This window comes from Daucus carota, chromosome 8 (assembly GCF_001625215.2).
Source record: "Daucus carota subsp. sativus chromosome 8, DH1 v3.0, whole genome shotgun sequence".
Taxonomy (NCBI): Eukaryota; Viridiplantae; Streptophyta; class Magnoliopsida; order Apiales; family Apiaceae; genus Daucus; species Daucus carota.
The window spans coordinates 5,994,357-6,021,004 of NC_030388.2; the positions used below are offsets into that span (position 1 = coordinate 5,994,357).

At 34.4% G+C, this 26,648-nt stretch overlaps 2 protein-coding genes across 3 annotated transcripts; both read right to left on the bottom strand.

Annotated features, from left to right (window-relative positions):
- Nucleotides 1-3,839: 3,839 nt before the first annotated feature.
- Nucleotides 3,840-8,546, bottom strand: LOC108197293 (eukaryotic translation initiation factor 3 subunit K). Its single transcript, XM_017364871.2, has 8 exons — nt 8,265-8,546; nt 6,873-6,929; nt 5,911-5,961; nt 5,760-5,822; nt 5,100-5,150; nt 4,912-4,978; nt 4,588-4,670; nt 3,840-4,182 (listed from the first exon to the last, which is right to left on the bottom strand). The coding sequence occupies exons 1-8, from the start codon at nt 8,385-8,387 to the stop codon at nt 3,979-3,981; spliced, it is 699 nt and encodes a 232-aa protein (XP_017220360.1). The 5' UTR covers nt 8,388-8,546; the 3' UTR covers nt 3,840-3,978.
- Nucleotides 8,547-12,448: 3,902 nt separating this feature from the next.
- On the bottom strand, nt 12,449-20,235 carry LOC108197117 (kinesin-like protein NACK2). Of its 2 annotated transcripts, none has more exons than XM_017364628.2 (15): nt 20,095-20,235; nt 18,979-19,257; nt 18,796-18,885; nt 18,590-18,690; nt 18,336-18,449; nt 18,175-18,256; nt 17,937-18,004; nt 16,669-16,728; nt 16,461-16,585; nt 15,907-16,105; nt 15,608-15,745; nt 15,168-15,257; nt 14,058-14,981; nt 13,227-13,531; nt 12,449-12,961 (listed from the first exon to the last, which is right to left on the bottom strand). In XM_017364628.2, exons 2-15 carry the CDS (start codon nt 19,208-19,210, stop codon nt 12,631-12,633), a joined length of 2,859 nt encoding a protein of 952 aa, XP_017220117.1. In that variant the 5' UTR covers nt 19,211-19,257; nt 20,095-20,235; the 3' UTR covers nt 12,449-12,630. The 2 variants fall into 2 exon arrangements, with proteins under 2 accessions (XP_017220117.1, XP_017220118.1); XM_017364629.2 differs by lacking the exon at nt 20,095-20,235 and adding an exon at nt 19,741-19,835.
- Nucleotides 20,236-26,648: the final 6,413 nt, after the last annotated feature.

Below are 26,648 nucleotides of genomic sequence, written 5' to 3' on the forward strand. Positions count from 1 at the left end.
AAAATATAGTATAACATGTTATACATTCAAGAGTTCCGTGGGTCGAATACCAACCCATTCACCAACTTTACTAACTGACCGACCAAGTGAACTTTTTATTTCGGCTTTATTAATATTGTAATAATATATAGTATATGACATATTTGTAATATTTCTTTTAATGTGAGATCATTAGAGTATTTAAAAATAATGTTATTAATGTATTTTTGGTTTAATAATATCACATGTTATTTATTAATAATTATATTTAATGATATTATATTTTTAATATATATGACGTCCGTGTTAATTGTAAAAACTCGATTTTTTAGTTAGAAAATCTAAAAATGATAACCCATTTTGATTAAAAAGACAATTACTATGTTGCTCGATATTATTTTAGAAGATTGAGTTCTTTTAGCTAATAAATATATAAAGATAATTTATTTTAATTAAAAAGAATAATTGGTTTTATATATAGATAGGCCCGTACTTCGGTGCAAGTACCGACCGCCCGACCAATATAATAATACTCTCTCTATTTTTTATTATTTGACGTTTAGACTTTTGACTCACATCTTTACGTATAAATATGTCGCCCATGTCCGTATTAATTGTAAAAGATTAATTTTTTAGTTAGAAAATTTATGAAAAGATAATATATTTTAGTTAAAAAAAGTAATTACCATGTTTCTTAATGTTATTTTAGAAGATTAAGTTTTTTAGTTAGAAATATAAAAAAGGTAATATATTTCAATTAAAAGGATTAATTGGTTACATCGATAGGCCCGTACTTTAGCCCAAATTAAAAAAGATAATTGGTTATATAGATAGGTCCAGAATAATTGGTTATATAGATAGGCCCGTATTTTTGGCCCAAATACTGATATATCAAACTTTTATTGTTTCGATTTTAAAAGAATTATTAATTGGTTATATAGATAGGCCCGTAATTTGGCCCAAATTAAAAAGAATAATTAGTTATATAGATAGGCCCGTATTTTGACCCAAGTACCGACGATTTTAAGAGAATTATTAATTGGTTATATAGATAGGCCCGTAATTTGGCCTAAATTAAAAAAAATAATTAGTTATATAGATAGGCCCGTATTTTGGCCCAAGTACCGACCGACCAAACTTTTAATATTAAGAAATTGAGTTATTATATAAAATATTAAGAAATTGGGGTTTATATTTATTCGAGTGGAATACTGGCCAGAGACTGTATTATGCAATATGTTTTTTTTTTCCAATATATTCTCTGCAATATGTTGTGCTTACTAATAATTAAGAAACATGAGCAGAGCATATTGCAGAACTTACGGTCTCCAATCATCCAATAACACTACTAATCTCATCCTACCTCACTATTGTTCTATTCCTTTTCCAGACAACCACAAATTAGTAGTGTTATTTTATGATCAAACTAGAGCTGGCAAATTATATAGGTCTCAAGCAGACTCACTGATTAATGTGGCTAACAAGCTAACATCGCATCACAAAAACTAGATAGCATAACAAATAAATTTTACTCTGCCTATATACTCGTTCCATTAGCAGTAGTAGTTGGGATGCAGATGTTTCAAGTCGCATGTGCTCCTCGTTGTTTAAACTAATCAACCTGTGTTTTGTGCAGATCGCGACCACAAAACAGTAATCAAATAATATTGGGAAATTATTGAGTCACATTTAGTGCCTGTTATACAGCTAATGGTGAAACTACAAGAAAAAAAGTTCTAGTTTATCAGAGACGTCCCAAGAAAGATATGTAAAGAAGATTGCGGAAGAATATATAAGATCGATATTAATAAATAAGAACAAAGTTCCATGTAGTCCACGTATTTACTGTAGTACCGTAGACCACGTATGTTCTGCGACTATAAAATGACATAAAAACATTGCAAAATGTTTTTGCAAATCATGTTCTATAAACATCATTATTTTGTTAAAAATTTTGACAATCCTAAACATTCTACAAGTTAAATAGTGAAAAACACATTATTCTACAAAACATGTTAAGTTTGCAGAACATATTTACATATTACAGAACATATGTGTTCTACTTCTCGAACATAAATGATTTTCAATATTTTTCATGAAATAGTGATATTTATAGAATGTATTTCACAAAAGGGTTAATGCTCTATTTGGTCACTGTACTGGACCAAAACTTTCAGTTGGCCTACCGAGTCAAAAAAGTTTTCATTTAAATAATAAACGACCTAAAAACTTTCAATAAGGTAACTAAGTTTAAAAAACATTTCAGCGCCGTTAATCATGTCTTTGACTTTAACGGCAAACGTTAATTTTAACGGAATTGCATATTTTTTTCAAATTTGCGGGTGTAAATTAGGGTTCTTGTTGGTGGCGGTGTTGTGGTTGAGTTTGTGGCGGCTGGAACTGTGACAGTAGTGGTGGTGGGTTTGTCTAAGTGTAGAGTGCGTGTGGTTAGAGAAGTGGTGGTGGGTTTGTCTAAGTGTAGAGTGCGTGTGGTTAGAGAGAGAAGCGAGAGATTAAGCATGTTTTAAAACACGGGGCTGATGATCTTGAACCTGGTGATGGTGCTAATGGTTACTTCCCCATGGTTCTTGTTCAAATCCCCATGTGTAATGAAAGAGGGGTGAGTGAGTTTTGGTCTGAATCGTGACAACAAAATCAATTTTTAGTTACTACTGATTTTCAACCCACCTGACTTTCTTAAGCAGACTGTTCCATATAGTATTAGTCATGTAGCTTCTTTTATGGCACAATAACAACTGATTGCAGATGGGTGCAGAGGTGGAGTATGAGAGGTAGAGAGAAGATGAAGGGAGTGGAGATTTGTTCTGTTAAATTTTTAACAGAAATTGACGGAATAGCCTAATTGAAAGTTTTAAATGGTACAATTATTTGACTGAAATGTTTTTTGACTCGGTAGGCCAAGTGAAAGTTTTGCTCCAGTACAGTGACCAAATAGAGCATTAACCCATTTCACAAAATAACAAGTTTCATACATTTTGCAATGTTTTTATGTCATTCTATAGTTGCAGAACATACGTGATCTACGGTACTACAGTAAATATGTGGACTACATGAAACTTAACTCTAATAAATAAATGTGGAGATACTAGTTAATATGAAGATATAATCAAAACCCATGTGTCAGGGAAGATGATTCCTATTGTCCATAAATGGTCTGGTATTCTGTTCTATTGAAGCAGGGAGTTGTAATAGCCACAGGGACATTCAGAAAATTCTTGCTTATGTCTATCCTTCTGTCGTCACTCTAACAGTGCCATGTCACCTTCTACTTCTGGTAGTTTTAGATTAAGAAAATGCTTAGAATGAGGATGAACATATCTAAAAGATGTGCATGTTAAAACAGTGTATATTGCGACTCAAAGCCAAATAATTGTACGCCAGCACGCCACTTAATTTCCTACTCTTTTATTCAGACTCGTCTGGCGGGCGTCTTAGGCTCCCCATTGTTTCTACTTCAAAATCTTCCTACTACAAATATCTTTTATTCATCAACTAAACACACTACAAAGGTGAAGAAAGAGTTGCCTGTTTTTCGCAAGAAAAGATGGGTGCAGGTGGGCGCATGTCCACTCCTAATGCCAAGAAAACTCAAGCATAAGCACTTCAAAAATCATCATCAGATAAAGATTTTCGGCTGGCCCAGCACCTTGATACATCTCTTCTTGAAAGTACCCCTGACCCCGTTTGATAACGAGTAGGCCAACTCATTTGATTGGGGTAGTTGCTGAAACCATACCAAATAGTTCTTCCAACAATAAAAACTGCAACAAAAAAACAGCCGCAGAACTACTGGAAAGGACAGTTTCAATATTGCCCAACGCTAAGAATTAGCAAGTAACTGAGAGAAATAAAATTTGGTCCAGATGCAAATAAATCCACTAGTAGGTACATCACAAGATGTAGAGTACATAATCAATTTTTGACAAGCTTCTGCTTTAACATTAGAAATCAGGAGTTCATAACTGCGCAGTCTCAAACTTAACTAAGAATGGGAAAAATACGAGTAATGTGCTGCAAGGGGATGCTATCTGCAGTGTTCTTCTTCAGCTCTGGATGGTTAAACTCATTACAAGGTAAGACAATAAGTTGACTCTTGTCATGACCTTTCTCAAGGAGCCAACCAGAAGTTGCCACCTGATGCTCAATAAATTTGTCCAGAGCAGGGCCTTCAAAGTTAATTGCCTGCAACATGCCCCACATTCCTTAGTGAGTTGACAAGCAACAGAATTGATCCTTGGTTTAAAAGTTCCACAAGCTTAAAAAAGATATTTTCCCATTTATCAGAGAACTTTCAATTTACAAAATTTCACTTATTGCTTCAAGAAGACTTAAAAAAATTCAGATATTATTAAATAAAGTTAAATTCCAGCAGAATTTCGGAGCTTGTCAATGACTACAACCAATATTACAAAAACTTTTGATATCTTGTCATCTTTAATTTGTTCAACCTGATGTCATTGAAGGTAGTAGATACACTTGTTATATAGGACATGAACTTTGTGGACAATATTATTTATATTTAATTGTTCCTCAATCTGGAAAAAATTCATAAAGTAAATATGTACGTCACAAGAAAGCAAAACATACCTCGGCAAGTATAGTCCTCGGAATCTTTTGGTAAGTCAGGGACAATACATGAATAGCATACTCTTGAACTGCTTGTTCAAAACCTACATTACATATCATAATCACATACATTTATGTATTAACATTACAAACATATAATATGCCATTGAAAGGAGAAAAAGGAACCACTTTGAAACTACAAGGTCAACAAAGGAACAAAACGAGGCCTATATTTTAGATACATACTTCTGCTTATTTTGGGCGGGGTTGGCCTGGGGGCGGGGGTCGGAAATAAATTAAGCAATATAACTAGTTAAAAAGCCACTACTCTGCAATTCATTTTACCTGGAACGACTTCTACTATCTGGCGGCTCTTGGCTGCCTCATCCCAGAATTGACGGAATCTCGCAGTCTGCAAAGGAAGTTATTAAATATTAGAACAGTGAGTAATAATATGCCGAAATCCAATAAATTAGTATTTTTTATCAATCCGGAATTCGCTGTATCATAATTAAGAAAGAATCTAAACTGACCTCAAGATAGTGCGAGAGAACAATTAGAGTTTTAAACTGATCCTCCATTTGCTGATATATACAAACACAAAAAAATCAGGATACTATTATAGCAATTTTACTAAAAGAACTAATAGTAATTTATTATGAGGTGGGAATATAGAAACTTCTAAAGTTAAGGCCGTAATAATATTATATCTTGACAATTGTCTTTTCTAATTAATGAAATTTGAATTTGAGATATTTTCTTGAATAATGCTTAGTCCAGACGCTTTATATTTCTTACAGGCCTTCGAAAATCCAGGGGATAGTAAATATTCTGTGAGCAAATTAACAAACCCTTGCCTATCTCTTTATCTTATTTCCCTGCACTGTTTACAAGTGAGCTTATGACAATGGACAGCCATACCTAACCAAATGGCATTAAGATTGTTCTGTTCTGAATACAAATAGTCCTCATTGGGTACTTGATCCAAGAGTAAAAAATATACTCTAGTATTAACTCAATAATCAAGAGAAACAATTATACTTTAGTGTTGCATCATAAATTACGCGAACAAACGGCCCTGATAAGTAACATCGCAGTGATATTTTTCGGCCTAAAGTATCTTTTATACAACCAAATATAACAAAACAGTGCCAAATTAACAATTAGAATTACAAAAAAAATTCAGTACGTACCACTCTTTCTGGAATCAAGAAGAGGCAAAGGCTGAAATCTGGGGCTGGCATTGCCATGAGAGCCTGCTCAGGAACAGATATATAATGAGTATCAGATGCAGATCAAATCCATTATAAACTGAAAGATATTAGCTATGGGAAGTATCACGACCTTGATCAAAATGCGGGCAACAATTTGAGTGTTCATCCTGTCTGGTTCGAACTGTATCATCAAGAACATTTTTTTTAATAAATGTATCACTATAATAGTGTAGTAACAAAATGATAATATTAATGACAAATTACTAAAAAGTTTATTGTAATTTTATATTTGGATTTCCTCAATTTCAAACTAAACAATAGTAAAAAGTATTTTAAACAGTAAAGGAAATGGTAACATTCTTTGCTAGAAGTGTTTGTACAAGGGGAAGACAAAAATTCAGAGACAATTCAATCAATCAGCATATATAAATACAAGTATTGACAGAAAGATGGAACATTGTTACAAGTAACACAGGACATGGCCATGTATGGCGACCCAGTTCGTTCATCCCAAACAGACACGACCAGAAACGTGTGTGTGTGTGTTGGGGGGGGGGGGGGGGGGGGGCAACCAGAAAAGCAGGAAGTGACGTTCCATAAGATTTTCACACACATGCTTCTTGTTCATAATATCTGTCTCAATTATCATTTGACAGTAATTTGATTTTCAATTCTGTCTTTGTTTGATAGATACTGTTTGGAGAATATAAAGAAGAAAAAGCATGGGAATTGTATGTATAGTTATCTAAATGTAATAAAAAAAACTGCTGATAAAAGAGTTTACTTAAGTGTACCTATATTTGGGCCCATAAATATACAGGGCTAATACTCATGTTAGCTATATAAATTAACTTTCAGTGTTTCAACCACGATAAGTCTAATAAATTGTCTCATTTTCAGGCCCAATCATCTCATGAATCACAAAATAATTACTAAATTTATAACAAGTTGAAATTTATTTAATATAATTTCAAAAGGAAGTAATTTTATTAATAACTGTGTAAAGTAATAATTAAAACTGTATACTGTAACTGCATATACACATATATGATCAACCACACATATATTGAACAGAAAAGAAGCCAGCCCTACCTGATAAAGGCGAAGGAGGCACAGATTGGCATCTAAACTGTATGTCTGTGACGAGACCTGATTCCCATCATCAGAAAGTAATGTTTTTGTCAGAATTGCACAGTTTCACATAATTATAATAATCTTCAAAAAAATGTTAACCAAAAATCAGGGCGCCATCAATCAGTCACTTTATATAGCAGAGCAGAGAAATCAAGCTCCAAATTTTTTTAAAAAAAATCATAAAATGCACGAGGGCCAAATATGGAACGAAATGAACACAAGTAACTGCACTATACCTAAAAGTAATTCTCTATTCAACATTAGAGTTTCACTTGCCAATTTATCTCTCAGATTTTTATCTTGTGCATTGCACAAGACAGTTTCATATGATTATGTGGTGTTAGAATGGCAATAACATAATGTATATTTACTAACCGGCTACATTATCCGGACTCTTCATTTGGCTTCGAGTACCCGTGTCGGATACTCGACACTCAGACATAGAGATAGACACTCAAACACTTATTTTAGATAAAAAAGAACATATAAAATTTTCAAAATATTGCGGACTCCGACGCTCGGACACGTATCAAATTTGGACACTTTTCCGAGTAACATAGCTACCAGTATAACTACTGTGAAAAATTTATTTCAGTGCTACTCAGATCTTCCTCCCACATTGATAACTGATAGATCATAATCATTTGGGCTAAGGTGTTTAGGTTTAGCCCATAAGTAAAATAAATAAATAAAATAATAATCTTTAGTAATTTGATATATATACAAGTACTTACAGTTTATTCACAACAGTAGCAAAATTTCAAATAATCTTAACAACATTTTTAAAATATCCAAATTCACAATGAAACATAATCGATAACTAAAATTTGTTAATGACTCATACTCTGGTCTCACAATATTGTGCTATTATGCTTAGCCACGTGTTATCACAAACAAAATTCTCATAAACATCAAATTATAGCATTAATGAAGTCATATAACCTAAGTAATTCACCTAAATCAAGTCAAATAATTAAAATAAGCTCTCATGACAGAGAACAGATTTGATACATTTCACGTAAAGATCAAACTATACATTCTCTAAGTTTAATAAAGACCGATTTGGATCCAACAATCTCATATCTTGCACATCGATTCTTAACATAAATCTCACATTTTTTTTTTCTAAATTATCTTATCCACAACAAATGAAATTCATCAACAATCAATCAGATATATCAACAATTTAACATCAGTAACATAACATGTTTCTTATAATATCACAATTAGCACAAATTAGGCAACAATTATATAAATAAATAGAGAGAGAGAGAGAGAGAGAGAGAGAGGAGAGTGTGGGGGGAGGGAGGGAGAGGGAGAGAGAGAGAGGGAGAGGGAGAGAGAGAGTGCCTGTTCATTGACATAGTTTTCGAGATCAGGGAGAATATCAGGATTGTAAGGATTGACGGCGACGAGCTGCTCCACTGTGTAGGACATCGGTGATTGTTGCTTCGGTGTCATCTCTCTCCCCATCTCTCTCTAACCGGAGATAAGTTGAGTTTATGCAGAGCTGAGAGATGATACGGAACAAGTTTAAACGGCTAGGGCAAACTGAACTCTGTGTATTTTTTTTATACACGCACAATAAACGGGGCTCAATTCTCAACCCAATTAAAGTCCCGGATAACACCCGATGCCCAAAAAGGGGCTCCTTCCGATTTTAACCACCCTGAACAAGTATTTTACAAAACTAACCATACTTTTTATTCGTTTTACAGAACTAAGAGCATCTCCGATGGTGCTCTTTAATCACTCTTTAAAATATAATATAAATATAATATTTGACTCCTAGTGAGTTAAGATATTGAAAAAGATTTCAACTCCAATACTCCTCTTTATATTTGCTCCTTATTAATATTTTATTCATATAAATAAGAGAAAAAAGTAAAAAAAAGAAAAAGAAATGTTGGAGGTAAAGTTGGAGAGAAATCAATATTATATTCATGAAAAAAAGTTAAGAGCTCTTACATGCTCTTTAAAAAAGAGGAGAGATGATGAGCACTCTTAAATTTTTAAAGAGTTTCTAGAAATTCATTGGAGCTCTAATTTTCGTTTTGCTCTTTAAATTTGAAGTTAAGAGCTCATTTAGAGAGCCTCTTGGAGATGCTCTAGCCACCCTAAATATTTATATCTCAGGCGGACACATAAGAAAAAAATGGCCCCTGCCTGGGGCGAACACATTGTGGTGAATAGCCACACGTGCCCCCGGTCGGGGCGCACACAACATGTTTTTTTTTAAAAAAATTAAAAAAATGAGTTTATTTTATTTATTAAAAAATTTAAAAAACTAAAAATTGTGATTATTTTATTTAGTAAAAAATCATAAACACTATAAAGTGATTGTGTTATTTCGTAAATATTCAATTGTGATTATTTTATTGATCACAAATGTCCTGATTTGAAATAATAATTGAGTATGTTAGATGGGCAATATGTAACAAATTTTTTCAAGTGAGAGTGTGTAATATTGGATACGTATCACATCCTAATAAATTGCAGCTACTGTTCTTCTGTGCATGCATTACAAGTTGATTAGATTTTTCTTGAAGGGTGTGTACGTATGGTCACATCCAATGCATTATTACACTTGTGAAGCATCAATTATTCAACTAGCCAGCCTGTTTTTTGCAGCAAGATATAGTGGAAGGGTGTGCAGGATTTCTCTTTATATGTTGCAGCTCCCCATGTATATTGAATCACAGCTAAACACAACAACCATCATAGTAAACCCAATTTGAAACTCTTCAAGAAATACAGAAGCACACAAACACCCAAAATCACACACAGAAAAATGGCAGCATACTGCGTAAACGTGAACACCTTCTGGGGTGGTGAAATCGTCAAGCAAGATAACGATATTATCTATACGGCTGATCCAAAAGAGATGAGGTTTATCAAATTCGGCACTACATTGGAAAAGTTACACGATATTGTGTATGAGGTTATGAACATAAGTAGACATCGCTGGAATTTGAAACTCAGTTTCAAATATCCTAGACTTGGTGTCGGTAACCTCGTAACATGATATTTTGTAAAGTCCATTAGGTCGGACGATGATGTGAGGAGGATGTTAAGCATCCCCGGCCGATTTCTGTATGGGATGGGAGACATATGGATGTTTGTTGAAGCTGAGAATGTTGCTCAGCAAAGCCAACCCTATGAAGCCTCATGGACCCAACAATCTGGGTAGATGCATACATTTCTTGATAGCCAACAATATGATGAGAACTATGCAGGAAACTATGTGTGTGTATGGGGGGGGTTTACGGTGGCGACTATGGAGGAAGCGAGTTGGGGGTATGACCGGATAGTCAAATAGCGTATTCCAAAGTGGCTACAACTACGGGACTGTAGGGCAGTTTGTCGGGGGCTCTACTCGCCCCTTTAAACATAATTCAGAGAGCATGCTCTGTATAAAGTATCTGCAAACGAAGACTGAAAAAATGAGATAATGCAGCAGAGACTTGTCATTTCAAATATTTAAAGATACAAGAACTGCATTGCAGGGAGTTGCCATAATTCACATGATCAGCAGTAGTGAATAGTGCAAAGTTAAAGGCTGCATTAAAAATAAAGATTCTCACTACATACTGCAACTCTATAAATTACACTACATACTGCTAAATCATAGCCTGCATTTAAAATAAATGCTTTATATAATTCAGCTTTGTGGACTAACCATGCTTTGTATAAAGTAACTGCAAAAGAAGACTGAAAAAAATACAAGAAGTGCAGAGACTTGTCATTTCAAAAATTAAAAAAATACAAGAAGTGCAGTGCATGGAGTTGCCATAATTCAAAATTTGAATTATGTCATAACTGCTACTATTTTTGAATATACATAACATTACAAAAATAATTCATTGTGGAGCTGTCCTATAAATATGTCATCCCCTGTACATTAAACACATACACATCACTCACCTTCTATATTTTCTTTGCAAAACTTCTTCTTTTATTCACTTCAATCACCCCAGAATGGATAAGGGCAAAGCACCAATGACCCCCGGCTACGAAAAACGCCTGAAACAACAACAAGAGAGAAGACAACCGAAGCTATTGTTGGGAGGGATGCGCAACAACCGAAACAACCTACAACCTAAAGCAGCTCCTAAAAGCAAACCACCACCGGTCGTGCAACAAAAGCGTCGCCCACCGTTGGGACGGATGCCCACGAATCAGCATCCAGGGGGGGCTCCAATGAGCCTGAAAGAGGAGATCTTACAGGAGTCAACTTTATTTTGACAGATTTCGTCAGATGAGTATCCCATTTTCTGATGCTCGCTACAATCGATACATGGCTGGAATTAAGAAAGAATGTGATGCATGTGAAGAAGCTGAATTTTTGGAAGAACGGGGGATGTGCCCAATTTTCTTTATGATTGCAATGAAAAGTATACTCATGTGGACGCTGATGCCGAAGATGATGATGAAGATTATAATTCCGACAATTATGTCGACATAACTCAAGATTGAGAAAATTAAGGATTTCGAACTTATGTCATGTTCTCATTTTAATCAAATGTAATTTTATTTGCAGTTTTTAATTTTACAAATCAGAATAATATAAGCAATATCTATTTATATTAATTAATCTTTATTTTTAGTTAATTCAACCAATTAACCTAAACAAAAATATTTATATTACCGAAAACATCACATATTAATTAATATTAGATGCCTTACTTTATAATATATGAATAATTTTACTATTTTTTCGATCCATATAAATTCATAATTTCTTCTCCGTTATTATTATAATAAAAATTAAATATACAATTAATACTCAATTCAATATTTACGAAGAAACACATTTAATTTATAGTGTTTTTGATTTTTTATAAATAAAATAATCACAATTTTTACTTTTTTGATTTTTTATAAATCAAATAAATGCAATGTTTTGATTTAAAAAAAATACATGGCCTTTTGAAACTAAACTGTGTTCGCCCGGCGTTCACAGTTACATAAAACTTATGTGTCCGCCCCTTCTTGGGGCTTTGAAAAATTTTAAAACTGCAATGTGTCCGCGGAGGTGCAAATGATTTAGAGTGGTTAGGTTTGTAAAACAAAAAAAAAGTTGGTTAGTTTTGTAAAAAAATTGTTCGAGGTCATTATATTTGTGAAGGAGCCCAAATACTGGGCACAAACAATCAGCGAGTTACGGTGGTCGCATGACAGCTTGATATATATACAGAAAACTGATCAAATTTGTTGGAAAAATAATTTCTAACGGTTTGCTACTATTATTCAAAAAGATGAGGAAAAGTATTAATTTTGTAAAGTATTTCCCCTTTCAAAAAGGGGAAGTAATAATTTTTCCAGAAATTTAAACAAAGGAGAAATATTTTTCGGGAGACCAAATAAACTTCTTAAAATAGGGAAAAATTATTTTTTTCACAGGAGAAACTTTGCCCAACTAGAGAGCTTAGATATCAAAGTATTTCTGTTACTCCATCTAGCTCATATTATATAGATCTACTAGAGGCTTGGGATGAGTATTGTTAAGAGCAGGCTGACTCGAAGAGCAAAAATGAAGCCAAAAAATCCGAGCTCCTACTATTGTCAAATGTTGACATTGACAATGAAACAACTGCCATTCTCCAAGAGATTAAACTCCATTAGCTGTTGGTGGGTCTTACACGAGTATTCCATATTTTCTGAGCTACTGGTATGGTCATGACTAGAACTGACCCAATATTAAACTGGAATTTGCCTACAAATGCAACAGATTTGATATCAAGTTCCATCCCATCCATGTTTTTTTATCCGAAGGGGGCACAAAATTAAGCTGAAACATCTCCTTGGAAACATGATCTCCAGCTTCACAAAATCCGACCAGCTTGGCAACTATTTCAGCGCTTTCTCGTACATGTTGCATGTTTAGAGGATCGGTCCACAATTTGTTTACCAATTGCAGCCTCCTCTTTTGTCTACTTTCAAGTGGGACATCCCATTTAAGGTACAGCATTTCTCTTTCTTCGGCGCTTAGCTTGGTGCTCACCCTCTTTGCTAGATATTCTCTTTCCTGCTTAAGGGCCTTGATACTGTTTATAAAATAAAAAAAGAAGAGGAAGAAGAATTACTCATTCTCCACATCAAAATAGTCCATTTTTCCCTCTGACAACCAAGTAAAATGATGTAGTCTGTACAAAGTACTATCAACTTACAGAAAAGAAAGCATCTAATGCATACTGTACAGAGACCAACATAAAATTTTAAGTATTTCGGTTTCAATTTAAACGATTTGCAGAATCACAAAAGTCAAACACTGCAACACCAATGCAATAACAAAGACAGTTAAAGGAGTACCTTGATACAACAGACCCTGCAGCCTCATCACTTAGGAGTGCTGGGCTTGCATTCCCAAGCGCAGCTAAGTGCTGTTCTAACCATGTCAGCCTTCTCAGCTCAACTTCTATATAGATCTGATCAGCAGGGTCCCCTTTAAATAACATGTAGAACTGTGTACGATGAATGATTGACACGTGACACAAATGCCACAACATAATAATTTGCTTTCTCTGCTCCTCAAAGCCTAAGTGCCATGCGATAGGGGATTGATCTACTAGATCACTCTCATTGCTTGCAGCCTCATTTGCCTCCATCTCCAAAACCTGATGCCATTTGGTTGATAACTTTAAATATAATATATCGAAGGAGACTAGACGCTTAACTTTTAAGTTCGGGATTAACCGCATATATATAGCAAGTAGATCCTTCTCACAACTACGAGAAAATGCTCAATAATAACTGAGGGGGCAAAACAGCTGGTCACAGTTGATCTATGAAGCAAATTAAGGGTAAGGGAGACTGTAATCCTTGTTGCAAAACATATAAATTTATATTAGTTCTTGTAAAGCACATATATGATGCAAATACATAGATTATAATACTTTACTCTTGTCAGCTAACAAAAGAATGTGAAATCAGCAAATATCATATCAACTAATGATGATACATATAGTCCACACAATTATTGGTTAAAGTCATCACTTATGCACAAGAGTGGGCTTTTATTATGAGGAAGCCATAAACTGAAGATAATGCAAAATTGATAATCTGCATATCAGATTGATTGAACATTTATTAATTAACAGTACGTTTATTAATTAACAGGGGTGTAAGAGATGAGCAACTCACTTGGCAAACAAGAAGCTGCTTTTGATATTGTAGCTTGGCTACTCGTTCTTTCAGCTCAGTAACGTATGCTTTAATACTCTGTATATTCTCTTCAGCCGCTGTCTTAAACAACTTCTGCAGTTTCTTTACATTTACTGAGTTTGATCGACTTGATGGAGTAGCCTCCCTTGATAACATACGACTTGATGGAGTACGATGACATTCCTCGTGACTCTTACGAGGAGTGACTTTGAGCCTGTGGATTGCATCACTACTACAAATTGAATCATTACTTTCTGGGGCTCTATTCTCAGTTTCATATTCCAATATTTTGCGTGAAGAAAGGGAGCAGGGAGATCTTATGATATGTGGCATATTCGGAGTACTGCTCAAAGTAAACGGGAGGATCTTTTTCTTCTTTGATTGAGTCTTGCAGTCAGGAGTCTCCTCGCCACTTGAGAAACACATTACTAGTCTGTCTATGGATTTCTGAACATTCTCAAGCTTCTCTTCCAATGACGCGATATTGCTTTCTTCAGAATTTAACCTAGTGAGCTCCTCCTTTAGGCTAGCTTTGTCCTTTATCTCAACTTCGAGAGGAACAGAAGTAACTGTATGCATGTCTTTTATTTCAGAAAGAAGCTTTGCTATGGTTTCAGTAGTTTCTTGACTCCCTACTTTGTTAGATGCAACCTCTTTGTGAAGTAACTCAAGTGCCTGGGTTGCTTCTTCACCTAGCTGCCTCTGCAGCATTTCAAGTTTTCGGATTTCATGGACCAGCATGGATGGATCTGTGGAAGTGATTGACTGCCTCAACATCGACTGCCTGCCTCGTGTCTTTCTGACTAAGGTTTCTGTAAGATGCTTATCAATAGTTGAATCGTTGTTGGTGGTATAAGAAAGACGCTTGGCCACTTGACGAGAAGGACCATATTCTACTGAACCCTGAAAGAACATGGCAAATGCAGAAAAGAACTTAAGAGAGAGATAATAAACGAAGTAAGACACTTAATTGCAAACAGAAAAGTAGCATTTATGCTGCATTCTGCCCAAAAAACACTTCTTTGTGGAGTAAAAAACAAGAGGTATAACTAAAAGCATATATAAACCCTGTATACAATAATACAAAACCTTTTGCTCCTTGTGTGTGCTCCTTTCCTGTTCAAGCTGGGATTCCGCAAGATCTCTTTGGCGTTTGAGCTCATTCATTTCAATCTCCATCTGCAAATAAGATTACCAAATGTGTTACAAGATCTATATTAGACCACCTCTTTTGTTTTAGCTCTGAATCACTCTACTAAACACAGACAATCCAAGGATATATCATAAAGAAATATTAACCATCTACATGTAACATTGAAATCACTTCCTACATACTGGAGAAGATATATAAAGTCTGAATATAAGTGCTTGTTGCATATAAAGTTATACAAACCAACTTCTACCCTGTAAATCTATACAAGTGATGGCTTATTGCTGTGGGGTGGTGTCCAAGCATGACATCAGACTTGCATACAAATAACATGGTGTTTGAACAATCCAAAATTTCAGTCGCATACTAACACAAGTACCTGCTGGATCTGCCGATCCTTTTCCATCAGTAAAGACCTTATATGCAAAGAGGAAGCAGGTTCTGGACTTTGCAGCTCTGCCTCAAGTCTAGCAACTTCTTTTTGCAAGTGCTTCACTAATTGCTTGTCAGCCACAACCTGGCAACCAATTAATCCAATATTTTACACAGCGAACGTATAGCAGATATTAGCTGTTTGTTACATCACCCTACTTGTAAAACAATATAATTGACAAATATAAGGAGCTAAATGACATGCACTGATTATGATACGAGCAAACATTATTTCGTGTTTCCTACCATGTTTACTTGGGCACTGTTTGTAACTTCCTTCGCACTAGTTGCAAATAAGAGTGTATTCCTTGACTGTTCAACATGACTCAAAGCGGGGCTCATAGTACATATTATTGCTGTTCGTGCATTTCCTCCGAGTGAAGACTGCAATATCCTTGTTAGTTTTGAATCTCTGTATGGTATATGTCCACTCCGCTTTCCGCCGCTGAGTTAAGAGTTTGACAAGAAAAAGATAAATAGCACTCCACTGTTGAACTATTTTTTGACATAATATGACTTTGTTTAGCATAATAAAGATTAGGGGAAACTTTTTTCGCGACAAAGTAAATATGCCATTAGAATATATGCTTCACCATGTCAGGGAGGGAGGACAAAACCAAAAGACTGGTATTTATATAAAGATCATCAGTTATCACTGACAATAAGCAAAATTGACACAAACTCATCTACCTTGCAATATAATTTCAAATTGTCACCGGCGTTCTGTTAACTTTAACAAAAATTAGTATAAAAAACAGATAGGTAAAATACATATCACAAAACAATAGTGCAACTAGTACCTTAGCTTTCTTATGACGGTTGTTAGAGTCAGTAAACTTCGATTAATATGACTTCCTTCCTTTAATCTAGTACCATCTGCGTTTGTTTGAGATGCACGCTCACTACCAGCAAGATCTACAAGACTCTGCATTACTTCAAACTTCTATTAGAAAATATAAATACGAATAACCAGATTATATATAGGGTGGTTTGGGGAAGACAACATACCAGGCTTGCCAAAAAGGATCTTACACGCCCTGAGGTTTCGCGCAAAGTACTCTCAATGGTCTAAAATGAAAGCACAATAACTATGTAAATGTAACAGTTTTATATGCATAACATCAACCTCGTAATATTTGTTGAATATAATAAGAATTTTGCTCAGGACATTATGTTTATATGTGGTGCATATAAAGCCTACTATATCGGTACCAGTTACAAGATAAATCTATATCCCTTGTCATAGATATTTAGTTAAGACAACCTATTTTGAGATATAAAAATTGCTTTTCAGAATTTAAACAGCATATATGCCAAACTTGTGTCATAAACACTTGTTAATAATTTAGCAAAAAAAAAAAAAAACACTTGTTAATAGAAGAGCTAAGGATGTAATGAGAGAATATGTTGGGACGAGACCAAAAGAAAATTAGATCATAGAAAGACACATTAAGAGAAGTAATCTTAGTTTCTAAAGTTATAGCTTTTAAACCATACGAAGGATGCAAAGAGGTCGGATTCGGGGACAAGAGAGTATAAAGATGAAGAGAGAACAATGGAAAAACATGTAGTCTTAGTATATCAATTCATAAAAAGTATAATTGGTTATCATCTGACAGATGTATGATTGATTGAACTCACTTTAAGGCATTTAAGCAATTTTGCTCACAGCAGCATTAGTTAATGAGTAATTATTAGTTACTTGTAAATTAAAAAAAAAAAACTTATGGAAAAGATACAGGACTTTAAAACAAGCCACATAAAATATGCAATAGGTCTCATGATGAAGTCGCAATCTGAATTGAGTAGGAAGCATAATCATACACCGCAGCACCGCGCAGGGTTGGGTTTCCTATGTAGATTATCTCTGATCAACTTGTATGTAAGTAATCAACTATGCTGATGCATATATGAGTGCGAGTCCATTGTTAAATTTGGGACTTAAATAATGAAAGAGATATATGAATTTCATTATAGTTGAAAAAACAGTGTAAATAACTAGGCTTCGTAAATGAATACTAAGAAATATAGGGATAACTGTGAAGACAGAAGTCACTTTGTTCTAGAAAAGAATAAAGAATTCATGAGTGCTGTGTCACGAAGCCTCTTAGCCACGGCAGTACATGTCACCTTTTTGCTACTCAAGAACATTTGTTTCCACCAGTTTCAAGATTTGAGGAGATATAAGTTTATACATATGTCGATAGTTATTCGAAAAGGTAATGCTCAAAAAGCTCAGGAAGAACATATATAAATATATAAAATTGAAGAGTTACCAGCCTAATTATCTGATGTGACCTTGAGCTTTTATCATTTAAAGAAGTCTCACCCACTTGTCTTTGAGCTGCAAACATATATTAAAAAGCTCTAATGTAAAATTTTCCCCAGAGAGAGACAGTGAGAAAGATTGAAGATGTTTAACGAATAAAATTCTTGTATTTTGCTATGCGCATATAAGGAACATATAAAAGCATAATAAAATGTTACCCTTGTCAAAATGAAATTATATATTACCTTCACAAATATCAATCAGATGTCGTAAATGTTGGTCATCTGTAACAACCTCTTCAGTGAGTTTTTCAACAATAGTACCTTTCTGCATATAAAGAGAACATCAAACTAAAAGCTGAAACATAACCCTCTCACCTCTCATTTAATGTCCAAAAGTATCATACCTCAGGATCATCCAACAGCCTTAGCGATCCAGAATCGCGATTCAAGAGATCTACAACAGTTTCGTTATAGATTTCCAGGGCAGAAAGTTTAAGAACAAATTCCTTTTCCATGGTCTGTAATGAAAAAATTCATCAAATTAAGAATTTTCTAGAACAATTTAAACAAACTGAGAGACGCTTGTGCAAATTAACTACTGATACAATGTGCTTAATCCTACAAGCATAATAAAAGAGCTTGAATGATTGTGGCTTACATTCTTGATGTGCTCATATATGTCCTTAACAGCATTTTCAGTAATTCCCCTCATGGTAAATGTCTTACCACTGCTAGTTTGGCCATACGCAAAAATCGTTGCTGTAACACAAGACCAGGTACTTTAAGAACACTTCTTGACTACTAAACATGTATTATTATGAAAACAGAATTAATAAACAGGAAACGATATGAAATGTGTATTACAATTGATGCCATTTAGAGCAGAGAGAGCAACGTCTCTAGCTCCATCTTCATAAACCTTCTGAGTCGAGCAAACTGGATCAAAAACTTTATCTGACACAGAAAATGTAAAAGTTCAATCATTCATAAAAGTAGCAATCACCACAGTTAAACTGAACTTCATGTTACTTCAGATTCAAAATATACCAAATGTATATGGTCCTGTGTGGCGGTCGTGATACAGATTACGTGAAACAATTGTCTTCTCATCTTTGCATTCCCAAGCAATAAGATCATACGCAGCCTGTTCTTTATGACTCAATGGCCTCAAACGAACAGTTACAAGTATTTTCTCCTCACTAACTTTAGGTCCACCAGGTGTATTACAAGGCATCCTCCTCATTTTCGAAGCTGGTGTGCGTGGTGTACTCGCTGTCATCTTCACGAACTACACCAAAACCCTAGTTTTTATTCACAGTAATCCCACTGTTCAACATCAAACAATCAATCAATCACAATCAAATCATAATTTACTTACTAATCACAAACAAGTCAGTCAACTTCCGTTTACAAACAAGCAAAATCTATAATAAGTTTCTACACTTCACCGATTCACTAGTTGATCATAGACGGCAAACAAGTCAACTTCGGTTCATGAACAAGCAAAAATCAGATAAAGTTTCTACAACTCAACGATTCATTAATTAATCATAGACGAGTCAACAAGTCAACTTCCGTTTACAAACAAACAAATCCAGATTCAATTTTACAACTAATCAATTACAAAAAAAAATAAAAAAATCTCGATATCATCATCAGTAATACATTTCAATTTGTGTGTGCCCACGCATGAGATTAAAAGCAGCAGAAAGATCATATCAATTAACGCAATTAAATACTAAATTTCAATAGACATATCACCAAATCAAGTTCAAACAACAGTTCAGTTTCATAATAACACAAACATACCTGATCATCAAAACCTAGATATAGACATAAATATAAACGATTAGTTTCTGCAATGTATATAAATTAAACACACACACAAACTCCCTCTCTCTCTCCCCCTTCCCCAATCTCTCTCTCTCTCCCCTCTCCCTTACCCAATCTCTCTCTCTCTCACACACACACACAGAGACAGACAACAAATCATGAAAAATGAGACTAAACACACACATTCTCCCCTATCTCTCAGTATCTTCCCCTCTCTTCTCTCTTCTCTCTCTCTCTCTCTCACACACACACACTCTCTCTCTCTCTCTCTCTCCCTCCCTCTCTCTCACAACGAAAAAGCAGTAAAAATCGGAAACTGAGATGGCTTACGCTTAAATCGAGTTCTTGGAATCAAGAAACGAACGGATACGGAGTGATTCTGGATTTATCTGTATGTATTTGAGTCTGCATACATTCTGCAAGCTGTGTGTATTTGTTTGTTTCAGCAAATGGAGAGTGGAGAAAAAAATGGTAACGGCTAAGTTCATTAAATATTAATACATATTGTCCCTGATATTCATGGATTTTCAAATCTGGGGTTCGGATACTTTACCATTTGGGGCCAGGTGGATTTTTGTTTATATTTTATAATATAACATTGGATGGATATTTTATAATTGCAACATATCATTGGATAGCTGATTTTGGTTGGAAAATAATGATAATAAATAAAAGTTATAAACAATAATAATTAATATAACATGGATATAATATTTTTAGTGTACAAAATTTATATAATAGTTTTTGAACCATACTAACCCATAATAATTTTCAATTACGTTTTTGAATTATTATATTTAAAATAAAAATGATGATTATATAATATTTAATATCATCTCATTTATTAATTACCAAGTTTATGCTATAATTCTTTTTTCAAATTTTATAAATAAGATTTTTTATTTATTTTTTCCCCGGTTATTGAAAGTCTTAACCCTAATCAAATATTAGTATCTTAGTATATTTATTTATGTTATTTGTTAGAATCACTTACAAATCATGAGACTTCCCACGTGTTTTATATTCACTTTTTCGTGTTTTACATTCACTCATTCACTGTTCCGTTGAGGAAACCCTAACCCTGCAAAACGTATCAAACGCTCTTTTTTAATCTTTCTTTAGAAAACTTAACCCTAACCATATAATCAATAACAAAACAATTAAAAGAACAGCGTTAACCTAGTGTCCAACAAAAAGTTTATAATATAAAAAGATATGATATATGTATATTAAATTTATTTATGCACACTGTTTATTTACTTCATATTAAATCACATTTTTGAAAAATAGGATGTAGGGTGTGTACAAATATTTAGGCTGAGCGTTCAACATATTAAACATATTAGTATCTTATAAAAATTTGTTTGTGACCTCGTTTATTTCTTGAACAGCATCCTACAGAAATTTGTGTGTGACCTCGTCTATTTCTTGGATACATTTGTCTACTAAGTAATCTATTGGTCTGAAAATAAATAGAACAACAACAAATTAACTAAGAACATGTGAGCTTATTATATTTTATAAATTTAAATATTGTGTTTACTAAAATTTAATAAATTAGAATTACAATGATGTTTTTAATTGAATTATGAAAAATACTTAACTTAAAGATTTTACCATTTGTGTGATGTAAGAATTAAAATTAAAGCACAAATTGCACACTCCGTGGACAGGTGCCGAAGAGAGAGAAACTGCAATAATGAAAATTTAGTGCTATGAGAGGGGAAAAATTATGGGATTGTTTGACATAAGCTAAATAAATATTTATTATTTATAAATAAGAAATTAATTATAAGTGAGAAGAATTTTATTTTATATGTTCGGATAAGATTTTCGTGTTTACTATGTGTTAGATATAAAAATATGAATATAAAAATAAACTATGATAAATTATCTTTTTAGAATGGTGTTGTACATATTTGTAAAATAAAATTTCAAAAATAAAAATATATAAGTTCCTTACGCCACGTTTGATTAAGTATGATAAATTATCTTTTTAAAGCGGTGTTGTGCATAGTGTTTAATATTTGCTCAGTAATTTTCGCAAGTTTTCACTAATTCCTGCAATACAAAGCACTAAATCTTAAAGAGAATATCACTAAATTGTACCGAGAATATCACTGAATTGGTTTTTTATTTTTTATTTTAAAGGTGGTTTTTATTTGATCATAAACATATATATATATATATATATATATATATATATATATATATATATATATATATATATATATATATGTTAGCTTATAACCAGTGCAATGCACGGGCGGTTATAATATTTGCTATTTTATCGTATATATTAAACTAATATTATTGTGAGAATAAAATTATGATAGAATAATATGATTAAATAAATTTTTTATTTAACTGATGATAAATTCATAATAGTTAATTTCATTAAATGGCTAATTAAAAATCCTTGACCTTGGATAATATCTTGCCAATCCCATGAATCTTCTAACTTCAGTCGAGGTCTTCCGCCTTTCCCAATTCATCACAGCTTCTATCTTCGTTGGATCAACTCGAATTCCTTCACTTCCAACAATATGCCCTCAAAATTGAACTTCTCGCAACAAAAATTCACACTTTGAGAACTTTGCATACAACTTCTCCTTCCTCAGAGTCTCCAAAGCTATCCTCAGATGTTCAACATGTTCTTCTTCAGACTTCGAGTATATTAGAATATCGTCGATATACACAATAACAAACTTGTCTAAATACTTCTTGAATACACAGTTCATCAAGTCCATAAAGGCGGCTGGCGCGTTTGTCAATCCGAATGCCATAACTAAACACTCGTAGTGTCCGTATCGGGACCTGAAAGCAGTCTTTCAGATGTCTTCTGGCTTAATCTTCAATTGATGATATCCCGAACGCAAATCAATCTTCGAGAAGTAAGTTGCTCCTTTGAGTTGATCAAACAAGTCGTCGATACGAGGCAAAGGATACTTATTCTTGATTGTCAACTTGTGTAAAGCATAATGTAACGTAAATGTAATTACGATAACTCAACACAACTAAAGACAGGAAACAAACGTAAGTATAATACAGGAATCTACAGGTTGGAGATTCGATACGAACAGACAAAGACAATCAAGATATCTGAGACGAGCATCCGTCCACTGAAAGAAGTTCATTTTCATGTTCAAGCCTCAGTGAAGAATAAAGCTCAATCAGTTTCTGCTATCAAGATTGCCTAAAGATCAAGTATCAAAGACCAGAAGATTCCAGTATATTTAATTTGATTATTTATAATCAAATTTATCGAAGCAACACCTAACCCGGAATGACTGATCAAGGATATTATCAAGCAAAAGAATTCAAGGAATTATTTCAGTTCAAGTCGTTCGTGAACCAGACCAGTGCACAGGACGTCAGGACGTACGAAAGTATTCAGTGGATTCAATCAACGAATTAATTGATCAAGTCAGTTAAATAGTTCAGGAGAAGTCAATGCATTTAATTGACTTTTATATATATATATATATATATATATATATATATATATATTATTAATTGTGAATTACTTGAATACAATTAAATTCAAGCAATTAACTAAACACAATTAATTATATATACATATATATATATGTGTATAAATTTGAAAGACTTGTAAAATTGTCTAAGTCTCAAGGCATACTACAAGGGCGCCAGTATTGACTTTGTCAAAGCGCAAGGTTTGACTTAGTCAAAACCTGCGCTTGACATCAACACAATTTATTTCTAAGGAAGAAGGTACACTGGACACTGTGCAAGTTCTTGGAGCGCAACCTTTGACTTAAAGTCAAAGATTGCGCCTCACCCTCACTCTCACCATGAGACAAAAGGCGCAACTCTCCCCTTGGATTATTTCTTCAAGTTTCCATGCAGTGAAGTCAGTGGAAGCCATGAGTGGAGCGCAACCTTTGACCAAGTCAAAGGTTGCGACCCCATATTGTGTCCAAGGTGCAAGTCTGTGGAGTAAAGAATGTTTCTAAGTTAAAACACAGTGAACCACTGTATAGCGCAAGGTTTGACTGTGCAAGGGTTGTCCTCTCTTCTATACACTGAATCAAGCGCAACTTTACAATACATATATATATATATATATGTATATGTAACTGGCGCCACTTCCATTACCATATGGAGTTAGATTTATTTTTATAAATCGAATCCGTCCAAGACGAACTCAAGTCGTTCAGGACGAACTCGTTAACCATGGTTAGTTGTTGGAAAGCCTATAAATAGAGGTTGATGTTTTCATTTGAAAACAACTACACACTATACACATTCTCGAGAGTTAAATTAGAATATCGTTTTTATCGAGAGTTTGTAATAGAGTGATTGTAGTCTCTGCAGCCGACACTTGTGTTGGAATTTGTAGCACCCGAGGATTATTTCTAATACAAAGAATATTCCCCGACTTGCTGGAGCTATTTATTTACGATTGATTTAACATGGACTGAAACAGAATTATCCGCAATTAAATTAAATCGAAGAAATTGGTAAGACGTATTCAACCCCCCCTTCTACGTCTGATTGGACCTAACAATTGGTATCAGAGCGACGCTGATCGATATACAGATCTGAGATCCGTAACCAATCTGAAAAGTTAGCTGTCCGTACAATCGTAATTTTATCTGATAACAATGTCGACACACAAGTTAGGAATCAAAGTACCTCCATTTGACAAGGATGACTACAACAACTGGAAGATGAAGATGTTGCTGTACATCAGAGTTGCTAATCCCATGTACATTGGGATTCTGGAAAATGGTCCGTTTTTGCCTATGAAGATTATTCCTGAGTCTGTTGAAAATGGTGTTCGTATTCCACAGAAGTCTGTTCCCAAAGAGAAAAGCGAATACACTGAGACTGATAAGGAGTATATTGCACATGACCATAATCTGCAACTCATAATTGTTGAATCAATGACCAAGACTATGACACATCTGATACTAAGTCTGAAAACTTCAAAGCAGATGTGGGACACTATAGAGGCATTGATGGAGGGATCTGAAGAAGTCAGGGAAAATAGATACGATATGCTAATTGCCAGATATGAAACATTTCAGGCAATACCTGGAGAGAACATTTCTCAAATCTATGAAAGGTTCATGTTGTTGTTGAATGAACTCACCCTGCATGGAAAGACTTATCCACAGAAAGAGATTAACAGAAAGTTCTCATTTGTGATGCCACCCCATCTAGTTGTAAAGACAGAGACCATCCGGGAAAGAAGCGACTTCAGAACTATGACTTTGGAAAAGCTGTTTGGAAAACTGAAGACGTTTGAGATGGAACTTGAACAAAGAAAGATCATATATGGTGGTGGATCAACAGAATCCAAAAGTATGGCCTTACAGAAGACCACTGCACTTATTGCTGATCAACCATACTTTGGTTATCAACAATTAGTTGAATATGGTACCAATGATCACACTGTTGCTCAGAGTGATTGTTCATCCATCAAAGCTGATTATCCTTCAACCAATACTGAGATTGTAGAAGCTGAAATTGATGAAGTTTCTGGTGAACCGGAGGATGAGTTCTACACTCAGGAAGAGCTGGGGCAGCTGGAAGATAAGTCAATGGCTTATATGGCTGCAAGGTTCAAGCATATCAAGTTCAGGAAGAACCCCCGGTACAAGAAAGCTTCAGGGAACAAGTTTCAGGGTAAAGGAGGATACTCAGGATCAGGGTCAAAGAGTACTGGCAGTTACAAACCAAACATGTATGACAAGAGCAAGGTCAGATGCTACAACTGCAATGACTTAGGGCACTTTGCAATAGAGTGCAGGAAACCCAAAGCGGCTCCTGTCAGAGAAAGAAGCAACTCATATGATAAGAAGAATTCTTATGAGGATCTGAAGAAAGAGAATGAGAAGCTAAAAGCTAAGTTGGAAGCAATGGTGGCCAAGTGTTAGGTCCAATCAGACGTAGAAGGGGGGGGGGTTGAATACGTCGTACCAATTTTCTTCGATTTAATTTAATTGCGGATAATCTTTGTTTCAGTCCATGTTAAATCAATCGTAAATAAATAACTCCAGCAAGTCGGGGAATATTCTTATATTAGAAATAATCCTCGGGTGCTACAAATTCCAACACAAGTGTCGGCTGCAGAGACTACAATCACTCTAATACAAACTCTCGATAAAAACGATCTTCTAATTTAACTCTCGAGAATGTGTATAGTGTGTGCACTTACAAAGTGTGTAGTTGGTTTCAAATGAAACTACAAGGCTCTATTTATAGGCTTTACAAAATCTAACCATGGTTAACGAGTTCGTCCTGGACGACTTGAGTTCGTCCTGGACGGATTCGTTTTATAAAAATAAAACTAACTCCAAAGAACACAGGAGATTGGCGCCACTTCCATATACATACATATATATAAATATATGTATAGCTAAGTTGCGCTTCATATACATATACATGTAAATTTCAGTTGCTTCACTTGTGGAAGTCAAAGATGGCGCCTCTCCAGTCAAACATTGCGCTAGAACAGTGGTGAGGGGACTTAGACAGATAATTGTCAAGGTACAAAGTTGCGCCTTGTATTGGTGAAGTCAGAGGCGCAACAATTGACCAGGAGTGGTCAAATGTTGCGCTTTGACTTTGTCAAGGGATGCGCTGTAGGAAGTTGCGCCAAGAGTGAACTTAGAATTCTTCTAAGTGATGAAGGATGTCGAGGCGCAAACTTTGACTTGGTCAAAGTTTGCGCTTCAACAAGGTTTGCGCTTCTCCTGTATACAGTGAGGTACTTAGACAATTTTACTTGTACTCCCATTTTTGCACCATTATATATATATATATATACAAATATATTATTAATTGTTTATTTAATTACTTGAATTATTTAAATTCAGGTAATTCACAATTAATATATATATGTATATATATAA